Source organism: Oncorhynchus tshawytscha, linkage group LG24 (assembly GCF_018296145.1).
Source record: "Oncorhynchus tshawytscha isolate Ot180627B linkage group LG24, Otsh_v2.0, whole genome shotgun sequence".
NCBI classification, from domain to species: domain Eukaryota; kingdom Metazoa; phylum Chordata; class Actinopteri; order Salmoniformes; family Salmonidae; genus Oncorhynchus; species Oncorhynchus tshawytscha.
The window spans coordinates 33,952,533-33,976,588 of record NC_056452.1 but is presented as its reverse complement, the minus strand read 5'-3'; the positions used below and the strand labels follow the sequence as shown (position 1 = coordinate 33,976,588).

General features: G+C 40.3%; 1 protein-coding gene across 4 annotated transcripts in view; it reads left to right on the top strand.

Annotated features, from left to right (window-relative positions):
• Window positions 1–24,056, top strand: part of LOC112238626 (signal-induced proliferation-associated 1-like protein 2) — a 341,137-nt gene that overhangs the window by 127,487 nt on the left and 189,594 nt on the right. For all 4 annotated transcript variants that reach the window (XM_042305703.1, XM_042305704.1, XM_042305702.1 and 1 more), the window contains exons 7-9: window positions 366–554; window positions 10,618–10,792; window positions 12,375–12,478. In XM_042305703.1, the coding sequence (XP_042161637.1) occupies window positions 366–554; window positions 10,618–10,792; window positions 12,375–12,478 (468 nt within the window). The remainder of the gene's footprint in view (window positions 1–365; window positions 555–10,617; window positions 10,793–12,374; window positions 12,479–24,056) is intronic.

Below are 24,056 nucleotides of genomic sequence, written 5' to 3'. Positions count from 1 at the left end.
TAATATACAACAGTGAAATAGACAACAAAAATGAACAGTAGACATTACACTCACAGAAGTTCCAAAATAATAAAGACATTACAAATATCATATTATGTATATTCTCTCTCTCTCTCTCTCTCTCTCTCTCTCTCTCTCTCTCTCTCTCTCCCTCTGTCTCTCTCTCTCTACCTCTGTCTCTCTCTACTTCTGTCTCTCTCTACCTCTCTCTACCTCCCTCTCTCTCTACCTCTCTGTCTCGGTCTCTGTCTGTATCTTTCTCTCTCTCTCGCCCTCTCTTTTACCTCTCTCTCTACCTCTCTGTCTGTATCTTTCTCTCTCCCTCTCTCTCTCTATCTCTCTCTCTATATATCCATCCCTCCCAGTTAACAACCCTACGTGGGGCAATCCTGGAGGATGCAGTCCCCTCCACGGCGAGACATGGTACAGCCCGAGGCCTACCTCTAAAAGAGGTTCTGGAGTATGTGATGCCTGAACTCAACATCCATTGTCTCCGTCTGGCCCTCAACTCCCCCAAGGTCCCCGAGCAGCTCCTCAAACTGGATGAACAGGGGGTGAGTACTAGGGGTAGGGGATAGAGAGAGACAGTGTATTGTAGGGTTAGGCTACATGTAGACAGGGCTGGAGTATAGACCAGTGTCTGAGGCTGGCCCTCAACTCCCCCAAGGTCCCCGACCAGCTCCTCAAACTGGACTATCAGAGTGAGTAGAGTAGCACAAGGGTTCAGATGTTTTTTCTCTAGTGTTCTGTGATGTTTGTTCTCTGGTGTTGTGATTGTTCTCTGGTGTTCTCCGGTGTTGTGATGTTTGTCCTCTGTTGTTGTGATGTTTGTCCTCTGGTGTTGTGATGTTTGTTCTCTAGTGTTGTGATGTTTGTTCTCTGGTGTTGTGATGTTTGTTCTTTAGTGTTGTGATGTTTGTTCTCTGGTGTTGTGATTGTTCTCTGGTGTTGTGATGTTTGTTCTCTGGTGTTGTGATTGTTCTCTGGTGTTGTGATGTTTGTTCTCTGGTGTTGTGATGTTTGTTGTCTAGTGTTGTGATGTTTGTTCTCTGGTGTTGTGATGTTTGTTCTCTATGTTGTGATGTTTGTTCTCTGGTGTTGTGATAATTGTTCTCTGGTGTTTTCTGGTGTTGTGATGTTTGTTCTCTGGTGTTGTGATGTTTGTTCTCTAGTGTTGTGATGTTTGTTCTCTGGTGTTGTGATGTTTGTTCTCTAGTGTTGTGATGTTTGTTCTCTGGTGTTGTGATGTTTGTTCTTTAGTGTTGTGATGTTTGTTCTCTGGTGTTGTGATGTTTGTTCTCTGGTGTTGTGATTGTTCTCTGGTGTTGTGATGTTTGTTCTCTGGTTTGTTGTGTTGTGATGTTTGTTCTCTAGTGTTGTGATGTTTGTTCTCTGGTGTTGTGATGTTTGTTCTCTATGTTGTGATGTTTGTTCTCTGGTGTTGTGATGTTTGTTCTCTGGTGTTGTGATGTTTGTTCTCTGGTGTTGTGATGTTTGTTCTCTAGTGTTGTGATGTTTGTTCTCTGGTGTTGTGATGTTTGTTCTTTAGTGTTGTGATGTTTGTTCTCTGGTGTTGTGATGTTTGTTCTCTAGTGTTGTGATGTTTGTTCTCTAGTGTTGTGATGTTTGTTCTCTGGTGTTGTGATGTTTGTTCTCTATGTTGTGATGTTTGTTCTCTAGTGTTGTGATGTTTGTTCTCTAGTGTTGTGATGTTTGTTCTCTGGTGTTGTGATAATTGTTCTCTGGTGTTTTCTCGTGTTGTGATGTTTGTTCTCTGGTGTTGTGACAATTGTTCTCTGGTGTTCTCTGGTGTTGTGATGTTTATTCTCTAGTGTTGTGATGTTTGTTCTCTAGTGTTGTGTGATGTTTGTTCTCTGGTGTTGTGATGTTTGTTCTCTAGTGTTGTGTGATGTTTGTTCTCTAGTGTTGTGATGTTTGTTCTCTAGTGTTGTGATGTTTGTTCTTTAGTGTTGTGATGTTTGTTCTCTGGTGTTGTGATTGTTCTCTGGTGTTGTGATGTTTGTTCTCTGGTGTTGTGATGTTTGTTCTCTGGTGTTGTGATGATTGTTCTCTGGTGTTGTGATGTTTGTTCACTAGTGTTGTGATGTTTGTTCTCTAGTGTTGTGATGTTTGTTCTCTGGTGTTGTGATGTTTGTTCTCTAGTGTTGTGATGTTTGTTCTCTGGTGTTGTGATGTTTGTTCTCTGGTGTTGTGATGTTTGTTCTCTGGTGTTGTGATGTTTGTTCTCTAGTGTTGTGATGTTTGTTCTCTGTTGTTGTGATAATTGTTCTCTGGTGTTTTCTGGTGTTGTGATGTTTGTTCTCTGGTGTTGTGATGTTTGTTCTCTGGTGTTGTGATGTTTGTTCTCTAGTGTTGTGATGTTTGTTCTCTAGTGTTGTGATGTTTGTTCTCTGGTGTTGTGATAATTGTTCTCTGGTGTTCTCTGGTGTTGTGATGTTTATTCTCTAGTGTTGTGATGTTTGTTCTCTAGTGTTGTGTGATGTTTGTTCTCTGGTGTTGTGATGTTTGTTCTCTAGTGTTGTGTGATGTTTGTTCTCTAGTGTTGTGATGTTTGTTCTCTAGTGTTGTGATATTTGTTCTCTGGTGTTCTCTGGTGTTGTGATATTTGTTCTCTGGTGTTGTGATGTTTGTTCTCTGGTGTTGTGATGTTTGTTCTCTAGTGTTGTGATGTTTGTTCTCTAGTGTTATGATGTTTGTCCTCTGGTGTTGTGATGTTTGTTCTCTGGTGTTGTGATTGTTCTCTGGTGTTGTGATGTTTGTTCTCTGGTGTTGTGATTGTTCTCTGGTGTTGTGATGTTTGTTCTCTGGTGTTGTGATTGTTCTCTGGTGTTGTGATGTTTGTTCTCTAGTGTTGTGATGTTTGTTCTCTAGTGTTGTGATGTTTGTTCTCTAGTGTTGTGTGATGTTTGTTCTCTGGTGTTGTGATGTTTGTTCTCTAGTGTTGTGTGATGTTTGTTCTCTAGTGTTGTGATGTTTGTTCTCTAGTGTTGTGATGTTTGTTCTCTAGTGTTGTGATATTTGTTCTCTGGTGTTCTCTGGTGTTGTGATGTTTGTTCTCTGGTGTTGTGATGTTTGTTCTCTGGTGTTGTGATGTTTGTTCTCTGGTGTTGTGATGTTTGTTCTCTAGTGTTGTGATGTTTGTCCTCTGGTGTTGTGATGTTTGTTCTCTAGTGTTATGATGTTTGTCCTCTGGTGTTGTGATGTTTCTTCTCTGGTGTTGTGATTGTTCTCTGGTGTTGTGATGTTTGTTCTCTAGTGTTGTGATGTTTGTTCTCTGGTGTTGTGATGTTTGTTCTCTATGTTGTGATGTTTGTTCTCTGGTGTTGTGATGTTTGTTCTCTGGTGTTGTGATAATTGTTCTCTGGTGTTTTCTGTTGTTGTGATGTTTGTTCTCTGGTGTTGTGATGTTTGTTCTCTAGTGTTGTGATGTTTGTTCTCTGGTGTTGTGATGTTTGTTCTCTAGTGTTGTGATGTTTGTTCTCTGTTGTTGTGATAATTGTTCTCTGGTGTTTTCTGGTGTTGTGATGTTTGTTCTCTGGTGTTGTGATGTTTGTTCTCTGGTGTTGTGATGTTTGTTCTCTAGTGTTGTGATGTTTGTTCTCTAGTGTTGTGATAATTGTTCTCTGGTGTTTTCTCGTGTTGTGATGTTTGTTCTCTGGTGTTGTGACAATTGTTCTCTGGTGTTCTCTGGTGTTGTGATGTTTGTTCTCTGGTGTTGTAATGTTTGTTCTCTGGTGTTGTGATGTTTGTTCTCTAGTGTTGTGTGATGTTTGTTCTCTGGTGTTGTGATGTTTGTTCTCTAGTGTTCTCTGGTGTTGTGATGTTTGTTCTCCAGTGTTGTGATGTTTGTTCTCTAGTGTTGTGTGATGTTTGTTCTCTGGTGTTGTGATGTTTGTTCTCTAGTGTTGTGTGATGTTTGTTCTCTGGTGTTGTGATGTTTGTTCTCTAGTGTTCTCTGGTGTTGTGATGTTTGTTCTCCAGTGTTGTGATGTTTGTTCTCTAGTGTTGTGTGATGTTTGTTCTCTAGTGTTTGTGATGTTTGTTCTCTGGTGTTGTGATGTTTGTTCTCTAATGTTGTAATGTTTGTTCTTTAGTGTTGTGATGTTTGTTCTTTGGTGTTCTCTGGTGTTGTGATGTTTGTTCTCTGGGGTTGTGATGTTTTTTCTCTGGTGTTGTGAGGTTTTTTCTCTGGTGTTGTGATGTTTGTTCTCTGGTGTTGTGATAATTGTTCTCTGGTGTTTTCTGGTGTTGTGATGTTTGTTCTCTGGTGTTGTGATGTCTGTTCTCTGGTGTTGTGATGTTTGTTCTCTGGCGTTGTGATGTTTGTTCTCTAGTGTTGTGATGTTTGTTCTCTGGTGTTGTGATAATTGTTCTCTGGTGTTGTGATATTTGTTCTCTAGTGTTGTGATGTTTGTTCTCTAGTGTTGTGTGATGTTTGATCTCTGGTGCTGTGATGTTTGTTCTCTAGTGTTGTGTGATGTTTGTTCTCTAGTGTTGTGTGATGTTTGTTCTCTGGTGTTGTGATGTTTGTTATCTGGTGTTGTGATGTTTGTTCTCCAGTGTTGTGATGTTTGTTCTCTAGTGTTGTGTGATGTTTGTTCTCCAGTGTTGTGATGTTTGTTCTCTAGTGTTGTGTGTGATGTTTGTTCTCTAGTGTTGTGTGATGTTTGTTCTCTGGTGTTGTGATGTTTGTTCTCTAGTGTTGTGTGATGTTTGTTCTCTAGTGTTGTGTGATGTTTGTTCTCTGGTGTTGTGATGTTTGTTCTCTGGTGTTGTGATGTTTGTTCTCCAGTGTTGTGATGTTTGTTCTCTAGTGTTGTGTGATGTTTGTTCTCTGGTGTTGTGATGTTTGTTCTCTAATGTTGTGATGTTTGTTCTCTGGTGTTGTGATGTTTGTTCTCCAGTGTTGTGATGTTTGTTCTCTAGTGTTGTGTGATGTTTGTTCTCTGGTGTTGTGATGTTTGTTCTCTAGTGTTGTGTGATGTTTGTTCTCCAGTGTTGTGATGTTTGTTCTCTAGTGTTGTGTGATGTTTGTTCTCTAGTGTTGTGTGATGTTTGTTCTCTAGTGTTGTGTGATGTTTGTTCTCTGGTGTTGTGATGTTTGTTCTCTAGTGTTGTGATGTTTGTTCTCTAGTGTTGTGTGATGTTTGATCTCTGGTGTTGTGATGTTTGTTCTCTAGTGTTGTGTGATGTTTGTTCTCTAGTGTTGTGTGATGTTTGTTCTCTGGTGTTGTGATGTTTGTTCTCTGGTGTTGTGATGTTTGTTCTCCAGTGTTGTGATGTTTGTTCTCTAGTGTTGTGTGATGTTTGTTCTCTGGTGTTGTGATGTTTGTTCTCTAATGTTGTGATGTTTGTTCTTTAGTTTTGTGATGTTTGTTCTCTGGTGTTGTGATGTTTGTTCTCTGGTGTTTTGATGTTTGTTCTCTGGGGTTGTGATGTTTGTTCTTTAGTGTTGTGATGTTTGTTCTCTGGTGTTTTGATGTTTGTTCTCTGGGGTTGTGATGTTTGTTCTTTAGTGTTGTGATGTTTGTTCTCTGGTGTTGTGATGTTTGTTCTCTGGTGTTGTGATGTTTGTTCTCTGGTGTTGTGAGGTTTGTTCTCTGGTGTTGTGATGTTTGTTCTTTAGTGTAGTGATGTTTGTTCTCTGGTGTTGTCATGTTTGTTCTCTATGTTGTGATATTTGTTCTTTAGTGTTCAGATGTTTTTCTCTGGTGTTGTTGATGTTTGTTCTCTGGTGTTGTAATGTTTGTTCTCTAATGTTGTGATGTTTGTTCTTTAGTGTTGTCATGTTTGTTCTCTGGTGTTGTGATGTTTGTTCTCTGGTGTTGTGATGTTTCTTCTCTAATGTTGTGATGTTTGTTCTTTAGTGTTGTCATGTTTATTCTCTAGTGTTATCATGTTTGTTCTCTGGTGTTGTCATGTTTGTTCTCTAGTGTTGTCATGTTTGTTCTCTAGTGTTGTCATGTTTGTTCTCTGGTGTTGTCATGTTTGTTCTCTGGTGTTGTGATGTTTGTTCTCTAATGTTGTGATGTTTGTTCTCTGGTGTTGTGATGTTTGTTCTCCAGTGTTGTGATGTTTGTTCTCTAGTGTTGTGTGATGTTTGTTCTCTGGTGTTGTGATGTTTGTTCTCTGGTGTTGTGATGTTTGTTCTCCAGTGTTGTGATGTTTGTTCTCTAGTGTTGTGTGATGTTTGTTCTCTAGTGTTGTGATGTTTGTCCTCTAGTGTTGTGTGATGTTTGTTCTCTGGTGTTGTGATGTTTGTTCTCTAATGTTGTGATGTTTGTTCTTTAGTTGTGTGATGTTTGATCTCTGGTGTTGTGATGTTTGTTCTCTAGTGTTGTGTGATGTTTGTTCTCTAGTGTTGTGTGATGTTTGTTCTCTGGTGTTGTGATGTTTGTTCTCTGGTGTTGTGATGTTTGTTCTCCGGTGTTGTGTGATGTTTGTTCTCTAGTGTTGTGATGTTTGTCCTCTAGTGTTGTGTGATGTTTGTTCTCTGGTGTTGTGATGTTTGTTCTCTAATGTTGTGATGTTTGTTCTTTAGTTTTGTGATGTTTGTTCTCTGGTGTTGTGATGTTTGTTCTCTGGTGTTTTGATGTTTGTTCTCTGGGGTTGTGATGTTTGTTCTTTAGTGTTGTGATGTTTGTTCTCTGGTGTTGTGATGTTTGTTCTCTGGTGTTGTGATGTTTGTTCTCTGGTGTTGTGAGGTTTGTTCTCTGGTGTTGTGATGTTTGTTCTTTAGTGTAGTGATGTTTGTTCTCTGGTGTTGTCATGTTTGTTCTCTATGTTGTGATATTTGTTCTTTAGTGTTCAGATGTTTTTTCTCTGGTGTTGTGATGTTTGTTCTCTGGTGTTGTAATGTTTGTTCTCTAATGTTGTGATGTTTGTTCTTTAGTGTTGTCATGTTTGTTCTCTGGTGTTGTGATGTTTGTTCTCTGGTGTTGTGATGTTTCTTCTCTAATGTTGTGATGTTTGTTCTTTAGTGTTGTCATGTTTATTCTCTAGTGTTATCATGTTTGTTCTCTGGTGTTGTCATGTTTGTTCTCTAGTGTTGTCATGTTTGTTCTCTAGTGTTGTCATGTTTGTTCTCTGGTGTTGTCATGTTTGTTCTCTGGTGTTGTCATGTTTGTTCTTTAATGTTGTTATGTTTGTTCTCTGGTGTTGTTTGATGTTTGTTCTCTGGTGTTCTCTGGTGTTGTGATGTTTGTTCTCTATTGTTGTGTGATGTTGTACAGGTTGTGAGTCGGATCCCCGCTGGATCATAACAGAATGTTACAGATGTAGACATTGTCTAGATTTATGTATGTTCTTGAAGTTGATTTTTTTTTTGCCTGCTTTTCCACATTTGTATTTTTTGATAGATAATATTTGGGAAGAAGTTGACTCCATCTCTCATAATAGGAAGAATCCAGTTTGGTCTGATAAATAAAGCTTTCATACCTGTCATGGTTTCAATCTATATCACAATGCAGCTGGATCAATATCCACCCAGACACAGTATAGATCACATGGATCTCTCTGACACACTATAGATCACATGGATCTCTCTGACACACTATAGATCACATGGATCTCGCTGACACACTATAGATCACATGGATCTCTCTGACACACTATAGATCACATGGATCTCTCTGACACACTATAGATCACATGGATCTCTCTGACACACTATAGATCACATGGATCTCTCTGACACACTATAGATCACATGGATCTCTCTGACACACTATAGATCACATGGATCTCTCTGACACACTATAGATCACATGGATCTCTCTGACACACTATAGATCACATGGATCTCTCTGACACACTATAGATCACATGGATCTCTCTGACACACTATAGATCACATGGATCTCTCTCACACACTATAGATCACATGGATCTCTCTGACACACTATAGATCACATGGATCTCTCTGACACACTATAGATCACATGGATCTCTCTGACACACTCTCTGCTGAGAGAAGGCTCAGTCCACAGCCCACATTGCACCCACTGGAATGTAATGCACAATAAGGAATAGGGTGCCATTTGGGATTCCCTCTCAGACCACATGGAGTAATATAGTCCTATGTGACTGGTTATTATGTATTCTGCTTTTCTGGTTGGATGGTACAAGATGCCATGTTGTGTTGTCTGTTTAAATTAGATGTGTTTCAGAGGTGGATGGTAGAGACCATGTTGTGATGTCTGTTTAAATTAGATGTGTTTCAGAGGTGGATGGTAGAGAGCATGTTGTGATGTCTGTTTAAATTAGATGTGTTTCAGAGGTGGATGGTAGAGAGCATGTTGTGATGTCTGTTTAAATTAGATGTGTTTCAGAGGTGGATGGTAGAGAGCATGTTGTGTTGTCTGTTTAAATTAGATGTGTTTCAGAGGTGGATGGTAGAGAGCATGTTGTGATGTCTGTTTAAATTAGATGTGTTTCAGAGGTGGATGGTAGAGAGCATGTTGTGATGTCTGTTTAAATTAGATGTGTTTCAGAGGTGGATGGTAGAGACCATGTTGTCTGTTTAAATTAGATGTGTTTCAGAGGTGGATGGTAGAGAGCATGTTGTGATGTCTGTTTAAATTAGATGTGTTTCAGAGGTGGATGGTAGAGACCATGTTGTGATGTCTGTTTAAAAACTTCTTAGGGCTGAAATCCCATTAACGGGATCGATATGACAACAGCCAGTGAAAGTGCAGGACGCCAAATTCAAAACAATAAAAACCTCAATTAAAATTCCTCAAGCATACTAGTATTTTACACCATTTTAAAAATAAAATTCTCGTTAATCCAGCCACAGTGTCTGATTTCAAAAAGGCTTTACAGCGAAAGCTCCACAAACGATTACGTTAGGTCACCACCAAGCCACAGAAAAGCACAGCCATTTTTCCAGCCAAAGATAGGAGTCACAAAAAGCACAAATAGAGATAAAATGAATCACTAACCTTTGATCTTCATCAGATGACACTCATAGGACTTCATGTTACACAATACATGTATGTTTTGTTTGATAAAGTTCATATTCATATAAACAAAATCTGAGTTTACATTGGCACATTACGTTCAGTAGTACCAAAAACATCCAGTGATTTTGCAGAGCCACATCAATTGACAGAAATACTCATCATAAATGTTGATGAAAATACAAGTGTTACACATGGAATTATAGCTATACTTCTCCTTAATGCAACCGCTGTGTCAGATTTCAAAATAACTTTACGGAAAAGCAAACCATGCAATAATCTGAGAACGGCGCTCAGAAAACAAATACATTTATCCGCCATGTTGGAGTCAACAGAAATGAGAAATAACATTATCAATATTCACTTACCTTTGATGATCTTCATCAGAATGCACTCCCAGGAATCCTAGTTCCACAATAAATGTTTGATATGTTCGATAATGTCCATCATTTATGTCCAAATAGCTACTTTTGTCAGGGCGTTTAGTACACAAATCCAAACGCTCGTGCAGGTCCAGACGAAAAGTTATGTTACAGGTCGTAGAAACATTTCAAACTAAGTATAGAATCAATCTTTAGGATGTTTTTATCATAAATCTTCAATAATGTTCCAACCGGAGAATTCCTGCCTTTAGAAAAGCAATAGAGCGCAGGTCGCTCTCATGTGAAATGCGCGTGACCAGCACGTGGCTCTCTGCCAGACACCTGACTCATTCCCCTCTCATTCAGCCCCACATCACAGTAGAAGCCTCATTCAAGTTTTTAAAAACGGTTGACATCTAGTGGAAGCCTTAGGATGTGCAACTTGACCCATATCCCACTGTGTATTCGATAGGGGCTGAGTTGAAAATCGACCAACCTCAGATTTCCCACTTCCTGTTTGGATTTCTTCTCAGGTTTTTGCCTGCCATATGAGTTCTGTTATACTCACAGACATCATTCAAACAGTTTGAGAAACTTCAGAGTGTTTTCTATCCAAATGTACTAATAATATGCATATATTAGCAACTGGGACTGAGGAGCAGGCCATTTTCTCTGGGCACCTCTGGGCACCTTATTCAAAAACCAACCACCACATTTCACAGTTAGAACCTCATATCAGTGGTAAAGCATGGTGGTGGTAGTGTGATGGGTTGGGAATGCTTTGCTGCCTCAGGACGTGGACGACTTTCCTTAAAAGAAGGAACCATGAGTTCTGCTCTGTATCAGATAATTTTACAGGAGAATGTCAGGCCATCTGTCTGGGAGCTGAAGCTGAAGTGTAGTCATACAGCAAGACAATAATCCAAAACACACTCTCAAGTCTCCATGAAAGTGTTTAAAAAGCAACAAAGTTGAAGTTTTGGAATAGCAGACTAACAGACTGATCAACATCTACAGGAAGTGCTTGGTTGGATTCGTTGCAGCTAAAGGTGTCACAAACAGTTATTGAGTGTACAGGATTTATTTTTCACACGGGGGGAATTGGGTGTTGCATAACTTTGTTAATTAAATAGGTAAACTAATTATCCATCTGATAACATTCAGTATCAACAATATGTAAAAAAATAAATAATAGAAAATCAGAAATGGGGTCAAATAGTTTTTACTTTTTACCTGTACTATATATTCATCAATACTTTGTCTGTTTGTTTCAGTTGAGTTTCCAGCACAAGGTGGGGGTGCTGTACTGTAAGGCGGGCCAGAGTACAGAGGAGGAGATGTACAACAACCAATCAGCTGGTCCCGCCCTCGATGAGTTCCTCGACCTATTGGGACAGAGAGTGAAACTGAAGGGATTCACCAAGTACAGAGCACAGCTCGACAACAGGAGTAAGACTATATACGCACGCACATACATACACACACACACCAACGCACACAAATCATACCATGAGCATCTGTAGTACTGTAAATAATGTATGTCTGCGTCCCAAATTGCACCCTATTCCCCATATGGCTCTGGTCAAAAGTCGTGCACTACGTAGGGAATAGGATGCAATTTGGAACTCAAAAGGTATAATAGAAAGACATTGTTTATCTTGAGTCTTTAATACGAATGTCCTGTATGCCTCTTGTTGTGCTACACTGGCATGGTTTGTTTACCAACACGGTTTGTTTACCAACACGGTTTGTTAACCAACACGGTTTGTTTACCATTACAGTTTGTTTACCAACACAGTTTGTTTACCAACACAGTTTGTTTACCAACACGGTTTGTTAACCAACACGGTTTGTTTACCAACACAGTTTGTTTACCAACACAGTTTGTTTACCAACACGGTTTGTTTACCAACACAGTTTGTTTACCAACACATTTTGTTTACCAACACGGTTTGTTTACCAACACGGTTTGTTTACCAACACGGTTTGTTTACCAACACAGTTTGTTTACCAACACAGTTTGTTTACCAACACGGTTTGTTTACCAACACAGTTTGTTTACCAACACAGTTTGTTTACCAACACGGTTTGTTTACCAACACGGTTTGTTTACCAACACAGTTTGTTTACCAACACAGTTTGTTTACCAACACAGTTTGTTTACCAACACGGTTTGTTTACCAACACAGTTTGTTTACCAACACAGTTTGTTTACCAACACGGTTTGTTAACCAACACGGTTTGTTTACCAACACGGTTTGTTTACCATTACAGTTTGTTTACCATTACAGTTTGTTTACCATTACAGTTTGTTTACCATTACAGTTTGTTTACCATTACAGTTTGTTTACAATAACGGTTTGTATACTGTTACTGTTTGTTTACCATTATGGTTTGATTACCATTACGGTTTGTTTACCATTACAGTTTGTTTACCATTACAGTTTGTTTACAATAACGGTTTGTATACTGTTATGGTTACCATTACGTTATGGCTAGCACTAGGGTTTCAGCTTTTGGTTTCCTCCTAGGTTTCAGCCTTCCTAGGGAGTTTCTGACCCTGAACATGCCCCTATATTACCTATTAGTGTAACGTGACCCTGAACACGCCCCTATTTTACCTATTAGTGTAATGTGACCCTGAACACGCCCCTATTTTACCTATTAGTGTAATGTGACCCTGAACACGCCCCTATATTACCTATTAGTGTAACGTGACCCTGAACACGCCCCTATATTACCTATTAGTGTAACGTGACACTGAACACGCCCCTATATTACCTATTAGTGTAACGTGACCCTGAACACGCCCCTATATTACCTATTAGTGTAACATGACCCGGAACACGCCCCTATATTACCTATTAGTGTAACGTGACCCTGAACACGCCCCTATATTACCTATTGGTATCATATTACCAACCCTTTCTCTGACCATGACCTGATATGATCTATCTCTGTTGCAGTGGATTCAATGAACCTGTTTCTGTTGTGGAAATCTAGCCTCTCTGTCTGTCTGTTTCTCCTCTAGCTGACTCAACAGGAACCTACTCCCTGTACACCACCTATAAGGACTATGAACTGATGTTCCATGTGTCAACCCTGCTCCCCTACACCCCCAACAACAGACAACAGGTCAGTACCCTCCCTACATCCCCAACAACAGACGACAGGTCAGTACCCTCCCTAAACCCCAACAACAGACAACAGGTCAGTACCCCCTACACCCCCAACAACACACGACAGGTCAGTACCACCCCCTGCCCCTACACCCCCAACAACAGACAACGGGTCAGTACCCCCTACACCCCCAACAACAGATGACAGGTCAGTACCCCCTACACCCCCAACAACAGATGGCAGGTCAGTAGCTACTTCCCCTTTAACATACCAGATACTGTGTGTCAGTAGGAGCAGACTGGTCCCTCCCCTTTAACATACCAGACACTGTATGTCAGTAGAAGCAGACTGGTCCCTCCCCTTTAACATACGAGATACTGTGTGTCAGTAGGAGCAGACTGGTCCCTCCCCTTTAACATACCAGATACTGTGTGTCAGTAGGAGCAGACTGGTCCCTCCCCTTTAACATACCAGATACTGTGTGTCAGTAGGAGCAGACTGGTCCCTCCCCTTTAACATACCAGATACTGTGTGTCAGTAGGAGCAGACTGGTCCCTCCCCTTTAACATACCAGATACTGTGTGTCAGTAGGAGCAGACTGGTCCCTCCCCTTTAACATACCAGTTACTGTGTGTCAGTAGGAGCAGACTGGTCCCTCCCCTTTAACATACCAGATACTGTGTGTCAGTAGGAGCAGACTGGTCCCTCCCCTTTAACATACCAGATACTGTGTGTCAGTAGGAGCAGACTGGTCCCTCCCCTTTAACATACCAGATACTGTGTGTCAGTAGGAGCAGACTGGTCCCTCCCCTTTAACATACCAGATACTGTGTGTCAGTAGGAGCAGACTGGTCCCTCCCCTTTAACATACCAGATACTGTGTGTCATTAGGAGCAGACTGGTCCCTCCCCTTTAACATACCAGATACTGTGTGTCAGTAGGAGCAGACTGGTCCCTCCTTTAACATACCAGATACTGTGTGTCATTAGGAGCAGACTGGTCCCTCCCCTTTAACATACCAGATACTGTATGTCAGTAGGAGCAGACTGGTCCCTCCCCTTTAACATACCAGATACTGTGTGTCATTAGGAGCAGACTGGTCCTGAGTTGCTCTTCTCTTCTATTTCCCAGATTTTTCCTTTAGAGCAGATCTTTTGTTTCATCTTCTGACAATCCTCTCTTAGAGCCTCGTTTCATGTCGGTAATAACTGTGAGTGTTAGATCGTGAGTGTTACCATGACAACTGTGCCCTAGACATAAGTTGTTTGTTAATCAGTGTCCACTGGGTCCCAGACACCGTAGTGTGGTGTTAGTCAGACATCGAGACTGTGGAAGGTCCTTCAGATCTTTACGTGTCACAATTAACATGTCAAATAACCCTATTTGATGTGTGAAATAACACATTTCTCTTCTTTAATGTTGTGTGATGGCCAAGCCAAGTGCCACACTACATTCAGTATCACTGTCAAAACTGTTTGTAAACAAGCTTACACACCTGCCCCTACTGATGTGTTTAGCATCAGTGTTAGGGGTAACGATAGAGTATTTAGGTTACGTTGTGGTGACAAGTAACTTAAAGCATTCATTTTTCAACTTAAGTAATCAGTTAGTTACTTTTTCAAATAAGCAAATCATTACTTTTTAATATTATTTCCCAATTAAATATTTTTTTGTACCCCAAAAATGAAAATCCCTTCACCTAAGTTCAAGCTCTGCCTGTTTCTTCAAGAGACATCAGCCTTTTCATCGTGGAAGTTTTCACTGTATTTAGTATTGGTAAAAGAAAAAGAGAAAAACATAATAATAAAATGCTAACTGAGCCTCGGGACTAAGCGCCTGTCAACTGAGAAGAACTCAACTTCAATTATCAAGTAGCACCTTCAAGCCAAGCAAAGCTCCACAAGAGTGGTGCAGGAAGACCCACGCCAGCCAACTGCTGTTGATGCTGGAGGACGGTGCTTCTGCTCCAAAACAGAAGATTTCTGTCTAAACCTGTCACCTCGAGAAAACTAAATGAACTTGTAGCTGGCTATGTTTTGGAGGCGATGCTACCGATTTCTACTGAGTCTCCATCTTTCTGTAAGATTATAAAGAAAATCCCTATGACATGTAACAGGAAGGGGACAGTGTCTGACAGGAAGACATTTGCTAGCTACCTTAACAAAGCGTATTAAGACAGAACGGCAAACACATTTTGATCGTCTCAGTCACAGCTGACATGTGGACAGCACACAGCAAAAGTTTTATCGGAATGACAGCCGACTGGATCCATCCCTCTACTTTGCTGGGATTGCAGAAGAGTCAGATGAAAACACACATGATATGATTGGCCTGAGTCAAAAATGGCTGATTCTGAGGAAGAAGAGACAGGGGAAGATGTTACCTTTGCAGACTTAGATGCAGTGGTTAACGGCGGTGATGACATGGATTCTGACGAAGACGACAACCAACAGCTTGTTCTCCCGCCTCATCACAGGGGCGTGTCCCACACCCTCAATCTAAATACTGAACAAAAATGTCAATGCAACGAGCAACAATTTCAAAGATTTTACTGAGTTACAGTTCAAATATGAAAAATCAATCAATTGAAATAAATTAGACCTTAATCTATGGATTTCACATGACTTGGCAGACATAGATCGGCCTGGGAGGGCATAGTCCCACCCTCCCACTGGGGAGCCACAAAAGGGCTTTACCTACAAAAGCCCTCAGCCGATCCCATAGGTGAAGAAGCTAGATGTGGAAGTCCTGGGCTGACGTGGTTAAACGTGGTGTGCTGTTGTGAGACCCGTTGAATGTACTCCCAAATTCTCTAAAATGACATTGTCCGTACCTAATGGTAGAGAAAGGAACATTCAGTTCTCTGGCAACAGCTCTGGTGGACATTCCTGCAGTCAACATGCCAATTTCACGCTCCTTCAAAACTTGACACATCTGTGGCATTGTGTTGTCTGACGAAACTGCACAATTTAGCGCCCCCACTAAAACTGTCCCCAGCACAAGGTGCACCTGTGTAATGAGCATGCTGTTTATTCAGCTTATTGATATGCCACACCTGTCAGGTGGATGGTTTATCTTGACAAAGGAGAAATGTTCACTAACAAGGATGTAAATAAAAATAAAAATTAAATGTTATTTGACACATGCGCTGAATACAACAGGTGTAGACCTTACAGTGAAATGCTTACTTACAAGCCCTTAACCAACAATGCAGTTTTTAGAAAATACCCCAAAAAAGTAAGAGATAAAAATAACAATTCATATTTGTACACAACATTTTAGAGCAATAAGCTTTTTGTGTCTATGGAACATTTCTGGGATTTTTTTTTTCAGCTCATGAAGCATGGGACCAACACTTTACATATTGTTTTTATATTTCTGTTAGCTGTATATCAAGTAATGACGTGGGCAAATGGCTGACGGCAAAAGCTGTTTACAGGTGCACCACATGAAAGTCCACGGCCCTGTGGACCAAGGTTAGTGAATCAACGGTGGCATCGGAGAGCTTGGAGGAATATAGTAGAAAGGTTCTGGTACCTTCTACAACCAGGTGCCCTGTGCAGGGTCCATCACATACCCATAGCGGAGATGAGTGACCTCTGCACCAGACTGGACATCAAGTGCTTCACAGACAGAGAATACCAGTTCCTGATAGAGTGGTGTCTAGTACTGAATCTGCTCTCCATGACCTTGGGTATCCTTCAAGGGGAAGACGACTGCCTTTATGATATTCTACAGCCAGATGAACCGTGGCGCTGAAGGATAACCTCTCTACAGCCTTGATGATCCGTGGCGCTGAAGGACAACCTCTACAGCCCTGATGAACTGTTGCGCTGAAGGACAACCTCTCTACAGCCCTGATGAACCGTGGCGCTGAAGGACAACCTCTCTACAGCCCTGATGAACTGTGGCGCTGAAGGACAACCTCTCTACAGCCCTGATGAACCGTGGAGTTGAAGGACAACCTCTCTACAGCCCTGATGAACCGTGGAGTTGAAGGACAACCTCTCTACAGCCCTGATGAACTGTGGAGTTGAAGGACAACCTCTCTACAGCCCTGATGAACCGTGGAGTTGAAGGACAACCTCTCTACAGCCCTGATGAACCGTGGAGTTGAAGGACAACCTATTCAATAATAATTGTGCCTCAGCACACCTCTTCGTTCTTTACCACAAGGTTAAGTTTTTAATCTTTCGTTATCAATTTCAGTATTTAAACATTTCAACATAATAAAGAGAATACACATCCAGGAAGAGTTTAATAAACTTTTGTATTTTATTCGATGTAAAGCTAATCTTGGAGTCCATCAAAGCAGGATTCTCATCCACGCTGGAGAGCAATGAGGCTTTGCTGTTTGCAGTGACGCTTCCCAAGTTCAATCTGCTCTGGGTGAGCGACGAGGTGAAAAAGACAATGTCAAGTTGATGCTCGCTGCCAAGTGTAGTGCCCTCTCTGTTGAGGAACCACCACACAAACCACCAGCGCCTCCATCCCCTGCCTGCAAATGACTTGTTTGAGTTGGACAATGCTCACAACGACAGAGACATGATGACGGTGGACAACGAGATCACTGAGTATCTGAAGTCAGCTACAGGAACGGATTTATTTAACACATTTCCCAGGATCAAATCAAATTTATTTATAAAGCCCTTCTTACATCAGCTGATATCTCAAAGTGTTGTACAGAAACCCAGCCTAAAACCCCAAACAGCAAGCAATGCAGGTGTAGAAGCACGGTGGCTAGGAAAAACTCCCTAGAAAGGCCAAAACCTAGGAAGAAACCTAGAGAGGAACCAGGCTATGAGGGGTGGCCAGTCCTCTTCTGGCTGTGCCGGTTGGAGATTATAACAGAACATGGCCAAGATGTTCAAATGTTCATAAATGACCAGCATGGTCAAATAATAATAATCACAGTAGTTGTCGAGGGTGCAATAGGTCAGCACCTCAGGAGTAAATGTCAGTTGGCTCTTCATAGCCGATCTCTACCGCTCCTGCTGGCTCTAGAGAGTTGAAAACAGCAGGATCAAGCAGATGTCTTCAAAAGTCAACACTCCAACACCACCCAGTGCGCCTGTGGATAGATATTTCAGCCTTGGGAGTCTCGTCCTGACTGCACAGAGGAAAGGGCTCTCTGACAGAGACTTTGGAGGAAAGCAGTGAAATAACTGTCAGGTCAGGTTTGAATGTCATTGACTGACTGTTTTATGATGACTAATGTGTAGGTCTATGTTTTCCTTTTGAAAAGGTCTATTGCTGTTGTTATCTTTCAGGTAAAAGGCATATTGCTGTTGTTATCTTTTGTTGTATGTTTTCATGTCGTCGCCCAGTTTCTTACAGAAACACATTTATAAATAAATAACTGTAAAGGAGATGTTGCATCTGTCATTATTACTTGAGTTTGCATATTCATAACCATAACCCAGAGCTATACATAACCATAACCCAGACCTATACATAACCATAACCCAGACATATACATAACCATAACCCAGACCTATACATAACCATAACCCAGAGCTATACATAACCATAACCATAACCCAGACCTTTACATAACGATAACCATAACCCAGACCTATACATAACCATAACCCAGACCTATACATAACGATAACCCAGACCTATACATAACCATAACCATAACCCAGACCTATACATAACCATAACCCAGACCTATACATAACCATAACCCAGACCTATACATAACCATAACCACAACCCAGACCTTTACATAACCATAACCCAGACCTATACATAACCATAACCCAGACCTATACATAACCATAACCATATCCCCGACCTATACATGACCATAACCCAGAGCTATACATAACCATAACCATAACCCAGACCTATACATAACCATAACCCAGACCTATACATAACCATAACCCAGACCTATACATAACCATAACCCAGACCTATACATAACCATAACCCAGACCTATACATAACCATAACCATAACCCAGACCTATACATAACCATAACCATAACCCAGACCTATACATAACCATAACCCAGACCTATACATAACCATAATCATAACCCAGACCTTTACATAACCATAACCTAGACCTATACATAAACATAACCCAGAGCTATACATAACCATAACAATAACCCAGACCTATACATAACCATAACCCAGAGCTATACATAACCATAACCATAACCCATACCTATACATAACCATATCCCAGACCTTTACATAACCATATCCCAGACCTTTACATAACCATAACCCAGACCTATACATAACCATAACCATAACCCAGACCTTTACATAACCATAACCCAGACCTATACATAACCATAACCATAACCCAGACCTATACATAACCATAACCCAGACCTGTACATAACCATAACCCAGACCTATTCATAACCATAACCATAACCCAGACCTATACATAACCATAACCATAACCATAACCCAGACCTGTACATAACCATAACCCAGACCTATACATAACCATAACCATAACCCAGACCTATACATAACCATAACCATAACCCAGACCTGTACATAACCATAACCCAGACCTGTACATAACCATAACCATAACCCAGACCTATACATAACCATAACCATAACCCAGACCTATACATAACCATAACCCAGACCTGTACATAACCATAACCCAGACCTATACATAACCATAACCCAGACCTGTACATAACATAACCATAACCCAGACCTGTACATAACCATAACCCAGACCTGTACATAACCATAACCCAGACCTATACATAACCATAACCCAGACCTGTACATAATCATAACCCAGACCTATACATAACCATAACCATAACCCAGACCTATACATAACCATAACCATAACCATAACCCAGACCTGTACATAACCATAACCCAGACCTATACATAACCATAACCCAGACCTGTACATAACCATAACCCAGACCTGTACATAACCATAACCCAGACCTGTACATAACCATAACCCAGACCTTTACATAACCATAACCCAGACATATACAAAACCATAACCCAGACCTATACATAACCATAACCATAACCCAGACCTATACATAACCATAACCCAGACCTTTACATAACCATAACCCAGACCTATACATAACCATAACCATAACCCAGACCTATACATAACCATAACCTGGACCTGTACATAACCATAACCATAACCCAGACCTATACATAACCATAACCCAGACCTATACATAACCATAACCCAGACCTATACATAACAATAACAATAACCATAACCCAGACCTATACATAACCATAACCCAGACCTATACATAACCATAACCCAGACCTATACATAACCATAACCCAGACCTATACATAACCATAACCATAACCCAGACCTATACATAACCATAACCCAGACCTATACATAACCATAACCTAGACCTATACATAACCATAACCCAGACCTATACATAACCATAACCATAACCCAGACCTATACATAACCATAACCCAGACCTATACATAACCATAACCATAACCCAGACCTATACATAACCATAACCATAACCCAGAGCTATACATAAACATAACCCAGACCTATACATAACCATAACCCAGAGCTATACATAACCATAACCCAGACCTATACATAACCATAATGATAACCCAGACCTATACATAACCATAACCCAGACCTATACATAACCATAACCCAGAGCTATACATAACCATTACCCAGACCTATACATAACCATAATGATAACCCAGACCTATACATAACCATAACCCAGACCTATACATAACCATAACCATATCTCAGACCTATACATAACCATAACCCAGACCTATACATAACCATAACTCAGACCTATACATAACCATAACCCAGACCTTTACATAACCATAACCCAGACCTATACATAACCATACCCATATCCCAGACCTTTACATAACCATAACCCAGACCTATACATAAACATAACCATAACCCAGACCTTTACATTACCATAACCCAGACCTATACATAACCATAACCCAGAGGTATACATAACCATAACCATAACCCAGACCTATACATAACCATAACCATAACCAAAGCCTATACATAACCATAACCCAGAGCTATACATAACCATAACCATAACACAGACCTATACATAACCATAACCCAGACCTTTACATAACCATAACCCAGACCTATACATAACCATAACCCAGACCTATACATAACCATAACATAGACCTATACATAACCATAACCCAGACCTATACATAACGATAACCCAGACCTATACATAACCATAACCATAACCATAACCCAGACCTATACATAACCATAACCCAGACCTATACATAACCATAACCATAACTCAGACAAATACATAACCATAACCCAGACATATACATAACCATAGCCCTATCTCAGACCTATACATAACCATAACCCAGACCTATACATAACCATAACCCAGACCTATACATAACCATAACCATAACCCAGACCTACACATAACCATAACCCAGACCTATACATAACCATAACCATAACCCAGACCTATTCATAACCGTAACCATAACCCAAACCTATACATAACCATAACCATAACCCAGACCTATACATAACCATAACCCAGAGCTATACATAACCATAACCATAACCCAGACCTATACATAACCATAACCCAGACCTATACATAACCATGACCATATCTCAGACCTATACATAACCATAACCCAGACCTATACATAACCATAACCCAGACCTTTACATAACCATAACCCAGACCTATACATAACCATAACCCAGACCTATACATAACAATAACCATAACCCAGACCTATACATAACGATAACCATAACCCAGACCTATACATAACCTTAACCCAGACCTATACATAACCATAACCCAGACCTATACATAACCATAACCCAGACCTATACATAACCATAACCATAACCCAGACCTATACATAACCATAACCCAGAGCTATACATAACCATAACCCACACCTATACATAACCATAACCATAGCCCAGACCTATACATAACCATAACCCAGAACTATACATGACCATAACCCAGACCTATACATAACCATAACCCAGACCTTTACATAACCATAAACCACACCTATACATAACCATACCCATATCCCAGACCTTTACATAACCATAACCCAGACCTATACATAACCATAACCCAGACCTTTACATAATCATAAACCACACCTATACATAACCATAACCCAGACCTATACATAACCATAACCCAGACCTATACATAACCATAACCCAGGCCTATACATAACCATAACCCAGAGCTATACATAACCATAACCCACACCTATACATAACCATAACCCAGACCTATACATAACCATAACCATAACCCACACCTATACATAACCATAACCATAACCCAGACCTATACATAACCATAACCCAGAGCTATACATAACCATAACCATAACCCAGACCTTACATAACCATAACCCAGACCTATACATAACCATAACCCAGAGCTATACATAACCATAACCATAACCCAGACCTATACATAACCATAACCCACACCTGTACATAACCATAACCCAGACCTATACATAACCATAACCCAGACCTATACATAACCATAACCATAACCCAGACCTATACATAACCATATCTCAGACCTATACATAACCATAACCCAGACCTATACATAACCATAACCCAGACCTATACATAACCATAACCATAACCCAGACCTTTACATAACCATAACCCAGACCTATACATAACCATAACCCAGACCTATACATAACCATAACCATAACCCAGACCTATACATAACCATAACCATAACCCAGACCTATACATAACCATAACCCAGACCTATACATAACCATAACCCAGACCTATACATAACCATAACCATAACCCAGACCTATACATAACAATAACCATAACCCAGACATATACATAACCATATCCCAGACCTATACATAACAATAACCATAACCCAGACCTATACATAACCATAACCCAGACCTACACATAACCATAACCATAACCCAGACCTATACATAACCATAACCATAACCCAGACCTATACATAACAATAACCATAACCCAGACCTATACATAACCATATCCCAGACCTATACATAACAATAACCATAACCCAGACCTATACATAACCATAACCATAACCCAGACCTATACATAACCATATCCCAGACCTATACATAACAATAACCATAACCCAGACCTATACATAACCATAACCCAGACCTATACATAACCATAACCATAACCCAGACCTTTACATAACCATAACCATAACCCAGAGTTATACATAACCATAACCATAACCCAGACCTATACATAACCATAACCCAGAGCTATACATAACCATAACCCAGACCTTTACATAACCATACCCATATCCCAGACCTTTACATAACCATAACCCAGACCTATACATAACCATAACCCAGACCTATACATAACCATAACCCAGAGCTATACATAACCATAACCATAACCCAGACCTATACTTAATCATAACCCACACCTGTACATAACCATAACCCAGACCTATACATAACCATAACCATATCTCAGACCTATACATAACCATAACCCAGACCTATACATAACCATAACCCAGACCTTTACATAACCATAACCCAGACCTATACATAACCATAACCATAACCCAGACATTTACATAACCATAGCCATAACCCAGAGCTATACATAACCATAACCATAACCCAGACCTATGCATAACCATAACCCAGAGCTATACATAACCATAACCCAGACCTTTACATAACTATACCCATATCCCAGACCTTTACATAACCATAACCCAGACCTATACATAACCATAACCATAACCCAGACCTTTACATAACCATAACCCAGACCTATACATAACCATAACCCAGACCTATACATAACCATAACCCAGACCTATACATAACCATAACCCAGACCTATACATAACCATAACCATAACCCATAACTATACATAACCATAACCCAGAGCTATACATAACCATAACCCAGACCTTTACATAACCACAACCATAACCCAGACCTATACATAACCATAACCCAGACCTATACATAACCATAACGATAACCCAGACCTATACATAACCATAACCCAGGCCTATACATAACCATAACCCACACCTATACATAACCATAACCCACACCTATACATAACCATAACCATAACCCAGACCTATACATAACCATAACCATATCTCAGACCAATACATAACCATTACCCAGACCTATACATAACCATAACCCAGACCTATACATAATCATAACCATAACCCAGACCTATACATAATCATAACCATAACCCAGACCTATACATAACCATAACCCAGAGCTAAACATAACCATAACCCAGAGCTATACATAACCATAACTCAGACCTATACATAACCATAACCCAGACCTATACATAACCATAACCATAACCCAGAGCTATACATAACCATAACCCTGAACTATACATAACCATAAACCAGACCTATACATAACCATAACCCAGAGCTATACATAACCATAACCCAGACCTATACATAACCATAACCATAACCCAGACCTATACATAACCATAACCCAGAG